Source organism: Mchenga conophoros, linkage group LG18, assembly GCF_057382185.1.
Source record: "Mchenga conophoros isolate Kocher_MC1m ecotype Shallow Benthic linkage group LG18, M_conophoros_male_GT1.1, whole genome shotgun sequence".
NCBI classification, from domain to species: Eukaryota; Metazoa; Chordata; class Actinopteri; order Cichliformes; family Cichlidae; genus Mchenga; species Mchenga conophoros.
In genome coordinates, this window is record NC_140543.1 from 22,587,908 (window position 1) to 22,607,594 (window position 19,687).

The 19,687-nt window shown below is 41.1% G+C and overlaps 1 protein-coding gene across 1 annotated transcript in view; it reads left to right on the forward strand.

Annotated features, from left to right (window-relative positions):
- Positions 1 to 19,687, forward strand: part of LOC146553752 (potassium/sodium hyperpolarization-activated cyclic nucleotide-gated channel 2) — a 33,473-nt gene that overhangs the window by 7,501 nt on the left and 6,285 nt on the right. The window contains exons 3-4 of the mRNA XM_085253905.1: positions 634 to 795; positions 11,268 to 11,486. Of these exons, the coding sequence (XP_085110031.1) occupies positions 634 to 795; positions 11,268 to 11,486 (381 nt within the window). The remainder of the gene's footprint in view (positions 1 to 633; positions 796 to 11,267; positions 11,487 to 19,687) is intronic.

Genomic DNA, 19,687 nt, shown 5'->3' on the forward strand with positions numbered 1-19,687 from the left:
GTGACCAGGACGCATCCGCACGGCAGCCATAATAAGACCACATGATACACTGAAGCATCTTTTATGAAAAGAAAAAAGATCAAATTTGCTACTTATTGAGATTTTCCCTTGTGTGAAGATTTACATATAAAGGAAAAGCTTAATCGAAAACATGTTTAAAGTTTACTACAATTCACTTTGTATTAGCTGTATGTATCCTTCTGTTTTCAGCTTTTTTTTTTTAACATCCACGATTTTAAAAATTAAAATTGTCATATATACGAACTGCCTGAAACAGCACGCTGGAATGATGTCCGATAGGCATTTTGTAGCCCATCTGGGCATTGTAGTTTCAACATTGCAGTCATTTGTTCAAGAGTGCAGCACTACCAAGTTTTTCTTTTACGAAGTCCTTATAAGTTCCCCTTTCCTTGTCCTCATGATGTTTTCCATTAAGATCAGAGTAAAGCAATTATGAATTGGAGGTAGGGGGAAATCATTTCGACTGGTTGAAATGCAGGCAGCTGGAGAACACATAGCGCCGAAGTCTCATCAGATAAAACTTACGACACTGTCAAGAAAGCCATAATTACTGCGTTCACGTTCCAATATAATCTTACATATAAACTCCTCTCCTTGCCTTGCTGTCTCCAGATCTTTCATATGACCTATGACCTAGCCAGCGCGGTGATGCGGATCTTTAACCTGATCGGTATGATGCTGTTGTTGTGTCACTGGGATGGCTGCCTACAGTTCCTGGTCCCCATGCTGCAGGAGTTCCCATCGGACTGCTGGGTGTCCCTCAACAAGATGGAGGTACGTATGAGGGAATCATGACTAGGCACGTAGGACTGCACATATCAGACCAGAACTGGGCTTGCTTCTTGTAACCCGAGTGAACAAGAACTAACTGTGGTCACAAGGTATTGATCGAAGCGTCTCGCTGTCATCAGAAAATATTGGCAAAATCTCAGTCAATATTTTGTGACCATGATAAGCTCTTTCTTGTCTTTCACTGCGCAGGAAACCCCGGTGCTTTAGAAAGGTTATTTGGAGAAGGGAAGCCTCAAATTGGCCTCAGAGATTTTTAATACTTTAGAGAGGAACACCACCAATTTTCCACTTGTGTTTACAGGACCTTGCTAAATATGTTAAAGAAAGTTGCACAGTGCCCTTTGTCACTTCACAAAGCCGTGTGAAGTGTGATAAATGTCAAGTGATGGCACTTGAAGTTACCAGATATCATCTGTCGCCCACTCCTCAGCTCAAAGCTACATCAGGCTCCACCAGCATAACACAGCTGATTCTCCAGTGTGGGTAATATGGGCAGCAGGAAGGAGGCATGCAAGCAAAATGACAATATCTCTGTTGTGCTGCCTCAGTAGCTTGTTTTTATTGGTTAATCTTTTTAAATGATGTGAGCACAAAAAATATTAAGACATGAACATTAAACAGATCTTAATCGTGACCAAACTACTTTACAAATAACCGTGTATGATTCAATAATTTATAATATTAAAATTAATTAATATTACTGATACCAGGGCAGAAAATCATTATTAAGCTTAGTGATCACTGCTGTGTATGATTCAGGAGGAAAAGTGTGTTCGCCTTTCAAGAAAATCAAGGATATTACTCATATCACAACCTTGTCATTGGCAGAAAACAGCTATAGCTTACCAACAAAGAGGCTGTTAAAAACAAACCTGTGAGATTTAAGTGCACCTCTACATCTCTCCGTGCCTCCTCTTCAGCACGGTGGGGCGATGACAGGAAAGATAAAAGGGGAAAATAGAGGGATGGGGGAAATATGGCCAGGCAGCTGGGCTCTTTGTTGCCATGTCTCTCTCAGAGAGATAAAAGCTGTTTGTTTATAGGTCTGTCTGTCAAACCAGCCTTTTACTGAGCAAGAGGAGACCACACCAAACCCAGACACGAGGCACAGGTCTAAATGGGGTTTTAAACAGATTGGGTCCTGCTCCCAGACACCGTCTGGGTCAGCCACGACGGCTTGTAAATTCAGATTTGAAGTATTTCCTGGATGAGAGGAGGGACTCTTGTTTTTAGTGCTGTACAAGAGTAATTCTGGTTGGAACAAGTTAATGGGATGATGAGGGTAAACATCCTCTTTGCCATATTGCTGAGATGAAAAGGATTCACTTTTTGTTTGATGTGTCAGACTGAAACCTACTGCAGTTTTACTGATGTTATTTTGTAGAGCTGGGTCACCGAAGACAAAGGATATATATATATATATATATATATATATATAAAAGAACAATAAATTACCTCTTACTTTTTATTTTGCTCCTCTAAATAAATGTAGGTACACATATTTATATGCAGAAATTTAGAGACTGTAATGAGTGGAGGTGTGTTCGCTCACCCCCGAGGCTGACTATATCAAAACCAAGCCTTTGATGTTATAGATGATTAAAAATCCGTCATGCATTGCCTTGACTGTATCAGCTCTATGCCCTACACTGAAATACACACCACAGTACCAGTATAACAAACACCCCTGCTTCTTTGAATTTATCCATCCATCCTTCCATCTAGTTTCTTAATCACTTGTCCAATTCAGGGTTGGAGCCTATCAACAGCTGTCATGTCAGAGGGTGAAAGGCAGTGTGCAGAGAATAGGAATAAGACAGTCAAATTGAAATTGCGACGATTTATTGGATCTGAAATGATTAGCTCCATTTGTCGAGCCACAGAAAATTAAATCAGCAACTTAATGACAACAGATGAAATCTTTTGGTTAGCTGTAAGTACCAAATATTCACTACTTCTGTTGCTCACATGACTTATGGCTAATCTCTTTGTTTTACATAACTGGACATTCCTGGTAAATCAAAATAAGAAATTTGAAAATGCTGTTTTGGACTCACAAAATAAAAAACTAACGACTTTTGTTCATATCGGCCCACAGTGAGATTTAAAAATGTCTATCAAATATTGATAACATCATAAATTAGAGAGTACATAACGGCAATAAAACTGTGTCAGTGACACAGATGATTTTGGACCTGTTGTAAAAGTTGTCGACTGCACTCGACCAACTTTGATACAACGCAAATGAACCACAACAAATAGTACATCCATTTTAATCATAGCAGGAACAGGGGCCTGCTCAGTAAATGTACTATGGTACTTTGGAAGACACGGACCTCCAGGGTGAAAGAGGTTAAAGGCCTAAAGAACTCACCAACAGAATATCCAAGAGATCCTTCAAATTAGTGCACCAACATGCAGCTGCTATGTAAAATGTAAAGCGCGTATCTAACAATGACAACTAAGAAGCACCACAGATGCAACAGCAACACAAGTTCAAAAGTATTTCAACTTTTCTAAACTTATAGGCTGCACAAAAGGCAATCGTGCTCAGTACACGCTGCAGAGTTTGAAGTCCATGATGATGAGTCTGGGCCTGACAGGACACTGACTCCTCCAGTGTTCTCTCCTGCTGTATAATCAAAGACAGCCGGTCTCCAGAGAGCCGTCACTCTCAAACGAAAGGGCCGCTCTGGCATGGGCTACATATGGCCACCTGAGACCACCCCCTATTGAGTGGCTGACAACTTGTAACATTAGCCATTGTGTTGCAGCCAGGCCATCCATCATGGCTCACACCCTACAGTGGCTCTGGTGGTGTGGAGCCCACAGGCAGGACCCATGGAGGGCGTTGAGAACACTCTGTAACTCTGAATGACATCCACCAGCTAATAATTGGATTCAGTCAAACTTGTACTACCTCAGGGAACATAGGTTGTTTTAGCAGTACACCCAACTTCCACCCCTGTATTGAACTCAGGTTATATTTAGCGTGAGCTTTACTCTGCTTTATCAGCCACTAAGTTAATTTCCATGCAAGAGTGCTTATAGAGCTCGGCTGCATTATAGAGTACAGAGGCGACTGGGTAATAACAGTGACAGTCATGCTAACTGACAGAAACGGGGTGTATACTTTCAACTCTGTAATTACAGCTGTGTGTGCACCCATCCCTTCCAGTACCCACATCACAGAGGCGTCTCTTTCCCATTATCCTCCATTTCCTTCAGCTTTGCAGTACAGTGGTCTGCTTACTTTAGTGACAGTAAGTCAGTAATCACTGTGTCTGGTGTGAAATCATCTGATTTACTCATTGCAGTTAGTTTGACCAAACACCATCACAGGTTTGCTGTGGGATATTTCAGATTTGATTTGAAGTACTCATTAAGCCAGTTATAGCAATATACACATGAAGAGCTAAATTTGCTGTCTGAGCTCTAAATTAACTCGAAATTAGTTGGTGGTGTTTGTTTCGTGGGAGAGGAGAGGGAAAGATGGGATTATATCGCAGGTGTTTTTGTTTTGTACAGCCTTACTGAGCCGAGTACAAGGAATGCAATAATATTATAGCCTACTAAAAGAAGTTGTATTACTGAACAAGTAGCTATGACATCTAATTATGCTGAAAGCCACTCAAGAGGAAGTATTTTGAAGCCAGTGTAACAGGAACTGTCCCTCACGTGGTGTTGTTAAAAGGACTAAAGTGGGCTCCTGACTCAACTTATTTCCCTTACACACACACACACACACACACACACACACACACACACACACACACACACACACACACACACACACACACACACACACACAACACATTTTCATATCTTAGTGAGGACATCTAATTGCGATAATGCTTCCCCCTAGCGGCTTCCCCAAACCCTAACCATCAAAAATGAATGCCTAACCATAACCCTTAGCCTAAACCTAACCATAACCTAATTGTAACCCTGACACTAAAACCACATTTTGAGTCTCAAAAATTCCTTCAAACTCGTGGGGACAGGCATTTTGTCTGCTTAAGTCACCATCGGTCCTCACAAGTATGGTAGAACTACAATTTCATGGAGGCTTTTCACAAAGATGACAGTTGCCGTGGCCACCATCAAAAAATATATGTACACTTTATTAGTTCCACCCCTCTGGTATTGGTTTGTACCCCCTTTTTCCCTCACAGCGGCTTTAATTCTTCATTGCACAGATTCAACAAAGTGCTGGAAACATTCCTCAGAGATGTTGGTGGTTACTGACATGCTAGCATCACACAGTTGCTGCAGATTCATGATGTGAATCTTCTGTTCCATCACCTTTCAAAGCTGCTCTATTGGATTGAGATCTGGTGACTGTGGAGGCTATTTGAGTGCAGTGAACTCACTGTCCTGCTCAAGAAACCAGTTTGAGCCATTGGTACAATGTGGTCATAAAGGGATGGACCTGGGCAGCAACAATACTCAGGTATGCTGCACCCTTTAAACATTCAGTTTCCTGTTTTTAACTAACATGAATGGCACCTGCTGTGGTCTTCTGCTGCTACTTCTACTTCAAGGTTAATGATCTTGTGCGTTCAGAGTCGTTCCTCTGCAAACTTTGGTTGTGTTGAGTGGTTATTTGAGTTACTGCAGCCCTCCTGTCAGCTCAAAGCAGTCTGGCCATTCTCCTCTTACATCAGCAAGGCATTTCACCCAGAGAGCTCCTGCTCACTGGATATTTTCTCTTTTTCAGAACATTCTCTGCAAACACCAGAGATGGCTGTGTGGGAAAATCCCAGTAGATCAGCAGTTTCTGAAATACTCAGTGTAGCTTGTCTGGCCCAACAACTATGCTAGATTCAAAGTCTCTTAAATCACCTGTGCTCTGATGTTCACTTTGAAATTATCAGGCCACCTTGACTTTAAAAAAAAAAAAGTATTTATTTATCCAGGTAAAAAATCTCATTGAGATTAAAAATCTCATTCCCAAGAGAGACCTGGCATCATGGCAGCAAAAGTCAAAAATACATGTACCACACAAGTACATAACATTTAAAACAAATACAATATCCCGCTTGTCTCCATGTTTTAGTGAACTAAGTTGCTGCCATGTGATTGGGGGGGTTGATATTTGCATTAACAAGCAGTTGAACATTAAAAGTGACTACTGAGTGTATGGATAAACAGTATACGTGTATCTATCTATCTATCTATCTATCTATCTATCTATCTATCTATCTATCTATCTATCTATCTATCTATCTATCTATCTATCTATCTATCTATATATATATATATATATATATATATATATATATATATATATATATATATATATATATAGAAATATTTTTCCAGTTTCTCTGAATGACTTTTGTCAAGTCCAAAAAAATAAATGATGTTAATGACAGGTTAATAATTTTAGCACACAACCAGTACTAAGAAAAAAAATCAGGGCATGTTGGCCTCTGCTTCATCTGCCTAATCCTCTTTAATCTGTCGCTCACAGGTATACCATTTCATCACACTGAGTACAAAAAATGACTTATAAGTTGCATTTAATTTAACACAAAACCTTTGCAGGAAAAGCTTGACCAAGGGTTAAAAAAAGAAGACACGTATAAGTCTGAGATATGTACCATGACGATCAAACTCTAGTGGAGACGGTGAAATAAGATGCTGGAAACAGCTAATCTGACTCTGTCCAAAGAGTAATGTTGATACACTGAACTTTTAGTGTTATGTACTATTTTTGTTTGCATGAGCCCCTCCAAATGTAAACATGAGCTGTTCGGATTTGATTGATGTCATTGGTATAACTGACCAGCTGAGCAAAAGTCCTCCTTCAGTTTCTGGGCTAAAGGCTAAACAGAGTAAGCATTTTCTCACCATATCGAACTCATGAAACACAGTGTATAACAAAGTGTCTCCGGTTCTTTTCATCTTCTCTAAAGTTGGCTTAAATTAAGTAGCTCCACTGGGCCAGGCAGCCATCAGCTCATATTGGACAGAATACTGAAATCCAGCTTCTCTGTTGACCTTACAATGAGCTCTCTGTGGAGCATGCTTTGCCCTCCACTTTCCAAATAAATACATTTCACTGCCCAAACTGCAGATCATAAAGACACCACGCACACTGAGGCAGACAGGGAGAAACAGAAGGAGAGGAAGCACCAGACAAAGCTGACTGTACAATGAACTCTGATAAGCTGTTGTAAACTAAACTGGTGGGCGTGTGGCAGGACCAGGGCAGCGACTTTCTCAGACGGTTGTCGATTATCTTTGAGATGTTTGTTCAGCTTATCGGGCATCCAGCATGCATAGTGATCATTCAGTATGATATTGCTCCATTTTCCACTTCAGTATTACTGTTGTTTTTCATGCACTTTGTGTCATTTGTAACATTGTAAGTGATTTGGATCAGGGAATGGGAAGGTCTGTCTGTTGCTCTGCGTAACACTTTGATTACAGAATTTAACAGATTGCTATCAAATTTTCATTAGACTATAAACTTTGTTATACATCATATATATATCTATATATCTATATCTATATATCTATATCTATATCTATATATCTATATATCTATATATATATATATATATATATATATATATATATATATATATATATATATTAAATATATATATTAAATATATATATTAAATATATATATTAAATATATATATATATATATATATATATATATATATATATATATATATATATATATATATATATATATATATATATATATGTCTCTATGTCTGCAACATTGCAGACATAGAGGACAGTTACAAGTACTTGGGGATCCCACAGGCGAATGGGAACCATGAAGAGGCCGCTAGAAAAGCTGCAACCACCAAGTACCTGCAGAGGGTCAGGCAAGTCCTGAGGAGTCAGCTGAATGGTAAGAACAAGATCCGGGCCATCAACACGTACGCCCTGCCCGTGATCAGGTACCCTGCTGGGGTAATAGGCTGGCCAAAGGAGGAGATAGAAGCCACTGACATAAAGACAAGAAAGCTCCTTACCATGCATGGAGGGTTTCACCCCAAATCCAGCACCCTGAGGCTGTACGCTAAGCGGAAGGAAGGGGGCCGGGGACTGGTGAGTGTCAGCACCACAGTCCAGGATGAGACAACGAACATCCAAGAATACATTAGGAAGATGGCCCCAACTGACCGAGTGCTCAGTGAATACCTCAGGCAGCAGAAACCCAAGAAAGAGGAGGGAGACGAGGAACCATCATGGAAGGACAGGCCCCTGCACGGTATGTACCACCGGCAGATAGAGGAGGTGGCTGATATCCAGAAATCCTACCAGTGGCTGGACAAAGCTGGACTGAAAGACAGCACAGAGGCACTAATCATGGCAGCACAAGAACAAGCTCTGAGCACAAGATCCATAGAGGCTGGGGTCTATCACACCAGGCAAGACCCCAGGTGCAGGCTGTGTAAAGATGCCCCAGAGACAATCCAGCACATAACAGCAGGGTGCAAGATGCTAGCAGGCAAGGCATACATGGAACGCCATAACCAAGTGGCCGGCATAGTGTACAGGAACATCTGTGCCGAGTATAACCTGGAAGTCCCGAGGTCAAAATGGGAGATGCCCCCAAGGGTGGTGGAGAATGACCGAGCTAAGATCCTGTGGGACTTCCAGATACAGACGGACAAAATGGTGGTGGCTAACCAACCGGACATAGTGGTGGTAGACAAACAGAAGAAGACGGCCGTAGTGATCGATGTAGCGGTTCCCAATGACAGCAATATCAGGAAGAAGGAACACGAGAAGCTGGAGAAATACCAAGGGCTCAGAGAAGAGCTCGAGAGGATGTGGAGGGTGAAGGTAACGGTGGTCCCCGTGGTAATCGGAGCACTAGGTGCGGTGACTCCCAAGCTAGGCGAGTGGCTCCAGCAGATCCCGGGAACAACATCGGAGATCTCTGTCCAGAAGAGCGCAGTCCTGGGAACAGCTAAGATACTGCGCAGGACCCTCAAGCTCCCAGGCCTCTGGTAGAGGACCCGAGCTTGAAGGATAAACCGCCCGCAGGGGCGTGCTGGGTGTTTTTTTTTTTTTATATATATATATATATTTATATATATATATATATATATATATATGATGTATTTTGACACCATCCGCAATTACGGTAAACGTAACAGTTTTCATATTGCACTTTTCTGCTCTACCCAACCACTTTCAGCCATTCACACAAGCACTTTTTTTCTATCGGGCTCTGATGGATGCACTCGAGAACAACTTGGGGTTAGGATCTTGCCCAAGGATATCTGGCAGCCAGGGATCAAACCACCAAACCTCTGATTGGTAGATGACCTGTTTTACCCCTACTAGGAGTAACCCTTGCAGCTCCTATCTGAACTGGGTGGTTTCTGTCATATTTCAGACTTGCTTACAGAAAAAAATTAATGAGTTTGCATCAGAGGTTAGTGATGGTGCTTTCTGCCTATGAACAAAACCCAGAAACTATTCTAGTTCTTGTCACACCACATCTTTATTGATATATACCGAAGTGTCATAACTCGTCATTAATGGTATAGGGGAGGTTGTCAAATGTCGCCTTTATGGGGGAAAGAATTAAAAGCATCCCACTGCTGCTAGCATGGATAAAGTGCTGATGCATACTGATAATGTGAAGGTTTTTTTTTACAGCACACGAGTTACATAAACCTGCCCAAACTGTTTGGCAGGTGCGTTTCACATCTGTGTTTGCGAAGCATCTTGCACAACAAGGTTGCTGCAGGCTATTTAAAGAAGCATTTTAGGGTCCCGCAAGATAAATTTAAAGCCCCTGCGTTATCAGTCAAGTTCAAACAGACTATCTGCGGCTAATGGAGATGGTGATTACCATCAAAGCAACGGATAGTTCCCAAACTGAAATCTCTGAGGAGAGTGATTGAGACTTACGAGGATATGGAGTCTCTCCTTCTCTCTTGCCTGTTTCTATTTCAGAATCAAAGTGCTCATCGTTCATCTATTATTCAATCTGCTTCACTCCACTGTTTCTCTTTCTGTTTTTACATATACCATTTAGCCCCAGCCCACTTGGTGGAGCTATATTTATTTTGGGAGTTTTGATTTCCCTGACCTCATATGGAGAGCTCATATGTTAACAAACCTCTATGGTCAGTCTCTACCTGTGATTTTTTTTTATACCTAGTGATTGTTCTCGTATCTAATCTAATAGAGGAATCAGATAAAAACAAATCAGAAAACAGCAAAAAACCCAAAAAAAACCCCCATATGTTTTTTTTAGTTTTCAGATTTGGGAGTTACCAGCACTTAGAGAAACTACATTTATTTGCCCCAATTAAGCCAAATATTCATAATGAGAAACATTTGTGCATTAATCTGCTAGACACAGTACTTGTTGTATCGTCAAATTGTTAATATTTGAATACACACAACACATTTTGCATCGCACTAAAATGTTTTTTTTACATGAACTTAAAACAATAATGTTAATTTTTGAGATTAAAACATTGAATAAGTTCAGGTTTTTCATAAAAACACTACACTTTGGTTAGTTTCGTTATAGGAAAGAAACAGAGAAGAACTGCACACTTCTTAATATAATGCTGCAGTAGAGTGCTGATGCACTTCTCTGCAGCAGGTTATGGGGAGGATATAATGCAGCTGATTGCCTTTGTTAAGTGCAGCCTGTGACCTCTGTGTAGCTGGTACATATTTAGTGAGGCTAAGTGTGTGTGTGTGTGTTTTTTAGTGTGTGTGTTTCTTTAAGACTTGAGGGTCTCAGAGGTTTTCAGGATGCTGTTTGTAACTTTTTTTCCCTGTGCGCTGCTTTAGTAACACAGCTTACACAGATAATGAGTTTCTTTAGTAGAAAAAAGATTAAACATAGCTAAAAATCTAGGATTCTGATCCTACTTTTGGCTTTGAATTAATTGCATCAGCATCGTGTTCAGACTCAGGTAAGCACAGTAAGGCCAAATCAAGACCTTTTTCATCTGACTTTTCTGTTAAGGGCTGTGTTTGGGGACAAAGTTACAGTGAAATAAAACATTGAATAAGTGTTCATTACATGTATTTAAAGTGGGCGGAAACATAGATGTCTTTCTAAGTCACAATAAGAGTTTGGAGTTGCCGCACAAGCAGCTTGGTGACTGCTGCCCCGCTGTAGTAGATTCCGATTCACACAGTTCTTCAAGTGCATATTTAATGACCTCTCATTATAATTCCTCTCTGAGGAAATAACTTTCAAACCGTCTCTACTTTCCTGATTAGGCCTCGAAGGAATCCCTCGGTGTTGTTTCCCCTTCCTCCCTCTTTCCTTCTGTGTCCCTTGAGCTCTCATTTATATAACTGTTCCTCCATGACCCCTGTCCCCAAAGCTTTTCTTCTAGTTACCTACTCCATGGCATCACCCTCGTCTGAAACATATATTTGAATGTAACATTTATGTGTTTAACTCCTTGTTTATCTCCTTTCTTGTCTTTCCACAGAACGACACCTGGTCAGAGCTGTACTCCTTTGCTGTTTTCAAAGCAATGAGCCACATGCTGTGCATTGGTTATGGCCGCCAAGCCCCAGAGAGTCTATCAGATATCTGGCTCACTATGTTGAGTATGATTGTAGGAGCTACGTGCTATGCTGTTTTTATTGGCCATGCAACAGCTCTCATCCAGTCCCTGGACTCCTCCAGACGGCAATATCAGGAAAAGGTGAGGAAACAACTCCATCCCATGATTTCAACACTTTTCTGCGAGCTGTTTTTCTTTAGATCCAGTATTTCCTCTTTATTTGTCCTTTAAAAGCAAGTTATTCACCTGCTTGCAAAGTGTTGGATAAGAAAATGAGATGAAACATTAAAGCTGAAGTGGTGGCCCATCAGTTGAGTAATTTAGCCTAGCATGAAACAGAGAAGCAGCTAATCTCACTGATCATCTACCAAAATTTACTCACAAGCTTCTGTGGAGCTCCTGAGCTTAAACATTATGTTGTTTTTGGGGGGGTTGTCTGCCAATCAGAAGGAGCACAGCTTGATCCCTGGCTCCTTCAGTCTATGTGCTGAAGCATCTTTGGGTGAGACACTAAACCCTGAATTGCCACGATGTATCCATCCCGCACCAGATAACGACAGCTGTGGTTGGAAAAAGTCTTTGTTCCAGTTGAAGTCTATGGGAAAACAGCTTTCTGTCTTGACCTCTTTAAACACTTTCCTGATGAGTTCATGGACTCAGTCACTCATTTTGAGTCATACTGAGTAAAAAATTAAGTCTGGTTAGATTAAAAAAATGAGGATTAACCATCATATGCTTACTGGCTAACAACTTATGATTGATAAGTCACCTCACAGTCAAAGACTCATCCTGATGCGGTCAGGACCAGCTCTATAGTCCAGAACAATCATTGTGTAAAGTGTAGAAGTAAATCTAAATCTACCTTGATATACAAAGAGGTGTTTACAAAGGTTATAAAGCTAGTTATGTAGCTATTTGGTGGTTACGTGTTTTGATATTTACATGTTTACATGTTTGAATGTTTAGACATGCATGTTCAAACCAGTAATAAGTATGTGTTATATCTACCTGGTTGTTTTCCCTGTTTTGATCTGAGTATAAGATTTCCTGGCTTCTGAGAGGCCAGTGAAGTATTCATGAGGGCGGCACACAGGAAGTGTGGGTTGTTGTTGCAGTGTGCTAAAAGTAAAGAGGCTGCTAAAAAGTTATCCGTCTCCGTCTTGCTGTTCCTAATTATTCAGAGAGATTCCCAACCATCTAGTGAACCCTCACGTTACAATTGTACTAATGGAACTATGACCAGCAAGATACAAAATCCAGTAAGCAGTAATATGTGTTCAAACAAGCCTACATTTTTACACTATTTGTTAACTAAAATGTAAAAATGTAGGCTAATAAGATTGCTAATATGCATGACTAGCAAGTGTTACCAAGGATTAATCTCATGTAGTCCAAGATCTTACAGAAGAAAACAACTTTATGTTCATGTTGAACAGAGCTGGATAAAATAGAGAGGTCCTTATGGTTAATGTCAGACATGCAGATGCTGACATTGCTAATGATTTGACGTAAAGATCACTGGAGACAGATTGGTAGTTAGTGTCAAGGGAGGAGTTAGATCAGTTTCACTATATCTGGAAGAGTATTTTAGTAACTGAAGGTCAAAAAGGATCTTTTTTTTTTACAATCCTCATTTTGTTTGTAGCCGATTTAGATATTTACTGCTCATTAAATGAAAATTAAACCATAAGGTCACGTAATTAGTTATCAATAATAGATAATACATATCATACAACAGGCTGTATGTGTGTGAGGAAGTGTAACAGCAGTGTGTGGCATCAACCTACTCCTAAACACTTCAGGTTGTGACCTTAACGGCACACCATCAGGCGCCATTAAAGCACCCGTATATGCTGTCATAAGGACAATGAACCTGAGCGCGGATCAGAGCAGCGCTGAGCCGCGCTGCAGCAGTGGCCTGTCGTGGTAGCACAGTCACTCTGTTTCCAAGCAGAGTCTTGCCGGCTAGGGAGCAGTGGGAGTGCTGCCGGCTTTCAGCAGCCAATCAGAGGCTCCGGGTGTGTTCGGCCAGGTAGAGCCACATTGCCAGAGGCTGTGGCTGTGCCTGTGTGTGTGTGTGATTGTGTGATATGATGTCCCCTTGAGCAGCAGTAGAATTGATGAGGCAGCGGACCTGTGTGTCCCGGCAATGTCATCCTGAAGGTGACGTAAGCCATCATGGCCGCCTCCCTCTCTCAGAGTCTCTCACTTCCTGGTCACTCACTCACTGGATCTCACTCTGCCTCTGCTCTATATCATCTCTTATGCATCTTTAACTATCCACTTTACATGAGCTCCACCCCTCCTTTTCCTTCCCCTGCACTGCTTAAATGTCTCCACCTGATTCTCTCTGGCGTATCTCCTTCCTGATCTCTCGCTCTCCTCACCTCCGGATCTAAATTTCTCTCTTTTTTCCCCTTCTCTTCCTCTATCTCTATCCTTTCTGGTGGTGGTGTCCTTGAAAGGTGCAGTGCTATTGCTAACTGGCTGCTATACAAAGCAAACTGAGGGGGAGGGTAAACCTGTGGGAGAGACAGTCCTGGTGCACTGCAAGATATTTGAATGCTGTGTATTTCACATTGTTTGGAGTTTTTCTCTCTCTCTCTCTTTTTTTTTTTTTTTGTCAGTTTGGTGTCTGGCTAGCATTGTGCGGCTCTCCACAAAGAGTTTTATTGCCATGTGGCAGGACACTTGAGTATAAATCATGTCCAATAAACGGTTTAGAAGAAAACGATTCAGCCAGCAGAGTGCTGACTGAAGCTCTTGTCGTCACAGTTTGCCCAGGATGATGAGAGTTTTCTGTCTGAGGAACAAGTCACCCAGATGTGCAAAGTTTAAGTTTTCCCCCCAGTTTTAAAAATCTTGTCGAATTTGCACCACAAGCAGGATGAACTCAGCAAACTAAAACCTTAAAAATTTAAGAGCTGTGATGAGTTGTCTAATCCTAAACCAGCCTGTATGTTATCCAGTTTAAGGATGAAGCGAGGAGTACGAAACCTACATGCCTTGACATTAGAATTTTTTCATAATGCTGTGCTCTTTATGTTTATTCTTTCAGATTTAGACATTTTCTAATACGTCCTCACCCTGTCCCAGAATATACAGCTTTTCTGCTGAGGCCAAGAAGTGCATTTCCCTTAAAAACCTTTTTTTCTGACCAGTTGTCATATTTTTTTCTGCTGCTCTGTGAGGATTAGTATTTGAGCTGCAGGCATGTTTATTAAAGAAAAAAAAAAAACTCAGAGAGCAGAAAAGTGCCATGCATGCCAGTGAGGCTGATGCCGATGCTGCCGGGTGAATTTGCAATGCTTCCAGATAGGACTGTGAGTGGCATTTTTATCATTTTGGAGAGTGTTAGCAAAACACGTCTGCTGGCAGTCTGTTACAGCCCCAGTGTGGATTGAGCTAGCATTGTGTGAAGGGTTCCTTTTCAACCCAGAAGAAATGTCAGAGTCACAATTCATGCAGGTTAAATTTGGCTTGGTGGCTTTGGTGCAGAGACCTTTGTGTTAGTTATACATAGTAACAGTGCACAGTGACACATAGCAGAGGGGCATAGAAAGAACAGCAGTTCTACTTGTGCCTCTTTTTTTGAAGATTCAAATCTGATACATCAATGAAAATGATAAAAATGATGAATTCAGGAATTCTAGATTCTAGATTTGACCGTTGATTTGGGATACCATATAACTGCACTGTCCTCTGATTCCTAGCTCAGTGAATATGCTATATGTCATATTGCTATAGTTCTACAATGACATACCAAAAACATGCATAACTGCTCATTTGGACATCTGGAAAATCATGTCTTAGGTGCAGCATTTTGTGATTCTGACTTTGTGGTTCTGAGCGTTTTGTGTAGCGCTGTATGAGGTGTATAATCATGGTAAAAAGAAAGTAGACTTCAATTCTAAGGTTTTGGGTATTGGGACATAATGAAAGTAATCTGGTCCACAACAGATCTTAAAATGAGGTAAATACAGTCTGAGATGAATTACAAAACAACACATATTACACCCTGTCATTATTTATTTAACAAAAACAACATGCAGATGCAGTGTGTGAAAGATGAAGTACACCCTTACTGGTTACAGGAACCAAGAGGGTAGAAAGCAGCCAGGCGCTGTTGATCAACTGCAGTTGATGAATTGATTGTTGGAAAGTGTGAGGTTTGTGGAGTTTGCAGGAGCATTCAGATGATTGTTACCACAATGCCAAGGAAAAAAGACATCAACAATGATCTTGGAGAAGCAAGTGTTGCTGTTTGTCAATCTGGGAAGGGATATAAGGCCATTTATAAACAATCTGAAGTCCATCAGTCTTCAGTGAGGTCAGGCCTTAGCATATTAAATGTTAAAGTACAGGACAGTTAAAGGACAGTACAATTAGAAAAAGCATGGCTTGTTCAAAAGTCACCAGGAGAAAGCTTCTTCTCTCTAATATAAACATGGCAGCATGGCTTAGATTTGCAAAGTTGTATCTTCTTGTTATTGGCTTTGGACATGTGCACCTTGCAGTCGCTGAGTGGATCATGAACTCCCGTGTATACTAAAGTATTCTAGAGTCAAATGTGAGGCAGTCTGTCTGACAGCAAAAGCTTGGCTGAAACTGGATCATGCAACAGGATAATGATCCCAAGCACAGCAGCAAATCTGCAACATAATGGTTAAAAAAACAGAAAAGAATCAAGGTGTTGCAATAGTCCAGTCAAAGTCCAGACTTCATCGTGATTGAAATGCTGTGGTGGGACCTTGAGAGAGCTGTGCATAAATGAATGCCCCAAAACGTCAGTGAACTCAAGCAATGTTGTAAAGAAAAGTGGGTCAAGGTCTGTATGAATGCAGTACAAGGAATTTGTAGACATGACCTGTGATTAACATGTCTCAAGCTTTTATTGTTTTCCCCCTTATACTTGTGTCAGTGCTAAACATCACACTTTACTAAGTGTGGCTTGTTAATAAAGTTGTTTCTAGTTGCAGGAATAAGTTATGGAAGCCCGTTTCCGCCACTAAAAAAAAAAAAAAAGCTAGTATCCATAACGAGTTATTTTCTCGAAATTTCGAGTTATTATCTCGAAATTTCGAGAAAATAACTCGAAATTTCGAGTTACTTTTCTCAAAATTTCGAGTTAGCTCTGTCAATCAAAAATATACGTGAATGAGGTCGCTTTCTTGTTACCCGGAAGCATATGGCGCAGGACCGCGCACTCAAAAACGGATCCCAACAAATTAAAGTATGTTTGCTGATAGTAACACCATGTGATTCAGCTAATAACACATCATTTGTGAAGCCAGGCTGAAAACACTCAGCAATCTGTGCATTCACGACTGGATGTAATACCGGTAGCTTAGCTGTAGCATTTGTAGCTGAGGGCTTCAGCTTCCGGGTAACATGGAAATGACGTCATTCACGTAGATTACTGATTGGCAGCGCTAACTCGAAATTTCGAGTTGCTTTTCTCAAAATTTTGAGTTAATATGTCGAAATTTCGAGATAATAACTCGAAATTTCGAGATAATAACTTGAAATTTCGAGAAAATAACTCGAAATTTCAAGAAAATAACTCAAAATTTTGAGTTATGGATCCTTTTTTTTTTTTTTTTAGTGGCGGAAACGGGCTTCCATAATAAGTGAATCTGTGTAGAGGTGGAGAATCTTTAAAGATCAGACTGGATTTTATATTTATATATACTAGATACACTCTTTTTTACTTATAACACTAAAAAGGGGTTTTACGTGAAATAATCATCTCTCCCTTGTAATCATTGTAGAGGCTGATCTGAGTCAGTGAGACAGAAAACACACAACAGTGCTCCACCACCACTAACCTCCCTTCCCTCATCTAGGGTACCAAAAACTCTTTTCTACAATTTTTAGTCATCCCCCAATTACCCAGAGGCAGGCGGGCTTTGTAAAGAGATTCCTGCACTCACATTTACAACAAAAACCATCCTTTTTTAGCTCTATCTGATGGTATTCATTATTTTACATTACTGGTTTTTAAATAAAAGTTTCTATTGAGTCAAGCCTTGGCTGTCTCTGCCTTTGACTGAATTATATGATTTCCTGTATTTCTTCAGAAGCTCAGTTTCGTTTAATGAGACTGTGTTCTGTGTGAGACCCCACAGCGTGTTTTTCCTCCCTCTGTACACATCTCTGAATTGAAGACAGAGAAGTCAAGTTCTTACTTACTGTTATCTGATTTCCTTCTCTTTGGTGAATGTGCTTCATAATGTAATGAGGTGATTTAGCCGGGGATGGAGTGAATGTATTATACATCCACATGTCCGTTCGGGATGAACCCGAATTAGGATGGAGAGTTTTTGGATGAATGAGAGGAGGTGACTCAAGCGAAAGGGAGAGAAAGGAGTAAAAACCTGATGCTGGCTCAGTAGTTCATGGGTTTGAAAGCGGGAAAATGTAATCACAGACAAAGCGCTCCCTAAATGTCTTTCCGAATAACAAATCACGAAAAGCAAATAGATCCCAAACAGCGGTTTAAATGACAAAATGTCAGTGGAGCGGTTTGCTGCCGCATCATCAAAGTGACACAGAAAATGGATGTCATTTTCACTCTCATTTGGGTGTTTGTCAGTCCCCTGTGGGCGCTGTGACGCACTGGTCAGAGGCTTGTTTTCTCTCCTCCGTGACACTGGAGAGATTTGACGTTTGCCCGGCGATGATCGATACGCCGCACTATGACATGGCACTCAAAGCCAAGTCATTAAAGGCCACCATCTCAGTTCAATCAGATAAGCTTTAGCTGCCTTATTCGTTCAGCCTTATCCGACTCAAGCTGCGGGACTGAGCTTCATGCGTAACCGCACACGGTCGCTGCACCTCTCCCTCTGTGAGGTTTACCCTCACTGCCACCCCCCCCTCGACACCTACTCTTTTCACACAATCAGCATTTCCTATTGTGTGGGCTGCTCACCAAGAGCGCAGTGTTGGCATGGACACTCCGGGTAAAGAGTTGTGACACGGGGTCATTTCTTCAGGCTGCCCTCCATCTGCAGATGTCAGGAAGCAGATTCACTCATGCAGGTGAGACTTCGTGTTGCGTAACTCCGTCAGAATTGCTGTGGAGCTGCGCCGGCCCAGGAGACTTTTCTTTATGTGGATGCTGAATAATTCAGATGTTGCATGTTAGGTTTATTTATGTTTATTTTTGTTTTCCTTAAGGAAGCTCCGAGGATGACGCTATCAGTCAGAAGCACGCATTGCTTTTTCTGGGCATGGTGACAGTACATTTTCACTACAGAACAATCTGCATTCACTGCATTACCATTTCCTCTCTGCAGGAACAATAGTTGTGTAGTGTGAATCTGGAGGGGTGATATTAAACCTACACAGAACACAGTTTCATTGTTTGGCCTCCGTGCATTTGAAATATAGCAGGTACTGAAAGTACATAGAAAAATCTTACAGTCAAATTTCGTATTCCGTTTTTAGGCTTTTGTGTTTTTTGTCACGAGTTACTCATCAGAGAGGCCAATCTTAAAATATTTACACATTCTTCTTCTCCAGAGTGCACAGGGAAATAGAGGAGTTTACGGCCGTTTTGCTGGCAAAGCATACCCAAAGACCGAAACTGTTTTCAAGCCCATGGCACCGTCTCATCTGGACAAGGTTTACAATACTGTGCAAAAGTCTTGAGGCACCACCTATTTCTTGATATTTTGCTCACAAGGAGCCAAGCGTTCCTGTAATTTTTGAGCAATAGCTTTCCAGGATTTCTGAAGGACACTGGTCATTGGCCATCTTTGGACATCGTCTGCTTTTTCAGTCCAGTTCTTGTACCTTTTAAAAGCAATCTTTTTTTTCTTTAAGCCATTTAACACCGACCAGTGAATTGTTCAAACATAAAAAAAGGCACCTGACACAAGGGACGAACCACTGTTGTGTCTACAGATAACAGACAGGAAGCAAAGAGTCAAATTAAATCCCCTTTCTCTAGTTCTAATATATGAAGAGTGAACGGGTCACCAATATCCACAGAAGAGGTCAGAACAGAGATTCAACAGTGAGTGTCTATAGCCAGCTGTAAAGCACTGCAGGCCCTGGCAGGCCCTGGCAGTAGCTAATGTAGCTAATGTAGCTCCTTTTGCATATTTCTTCAATAATGTGCTGAAAATTCCTTAAAGATTTTGGTCCATATTGACATGATGGCATCACACAGCCTCTTACATACTCTGAGCAGCCCATCTGGCACCAACAACCATATCACGTTCAAGTGACTTAAAACAGCTTCATACCTCAATCTGATGCTCTGATCTGATGCTCGGTCAAGGTCATCTTGACCATGTCTCTGGTGAGTTGCTGCCATGTGACTGGCTTATGAG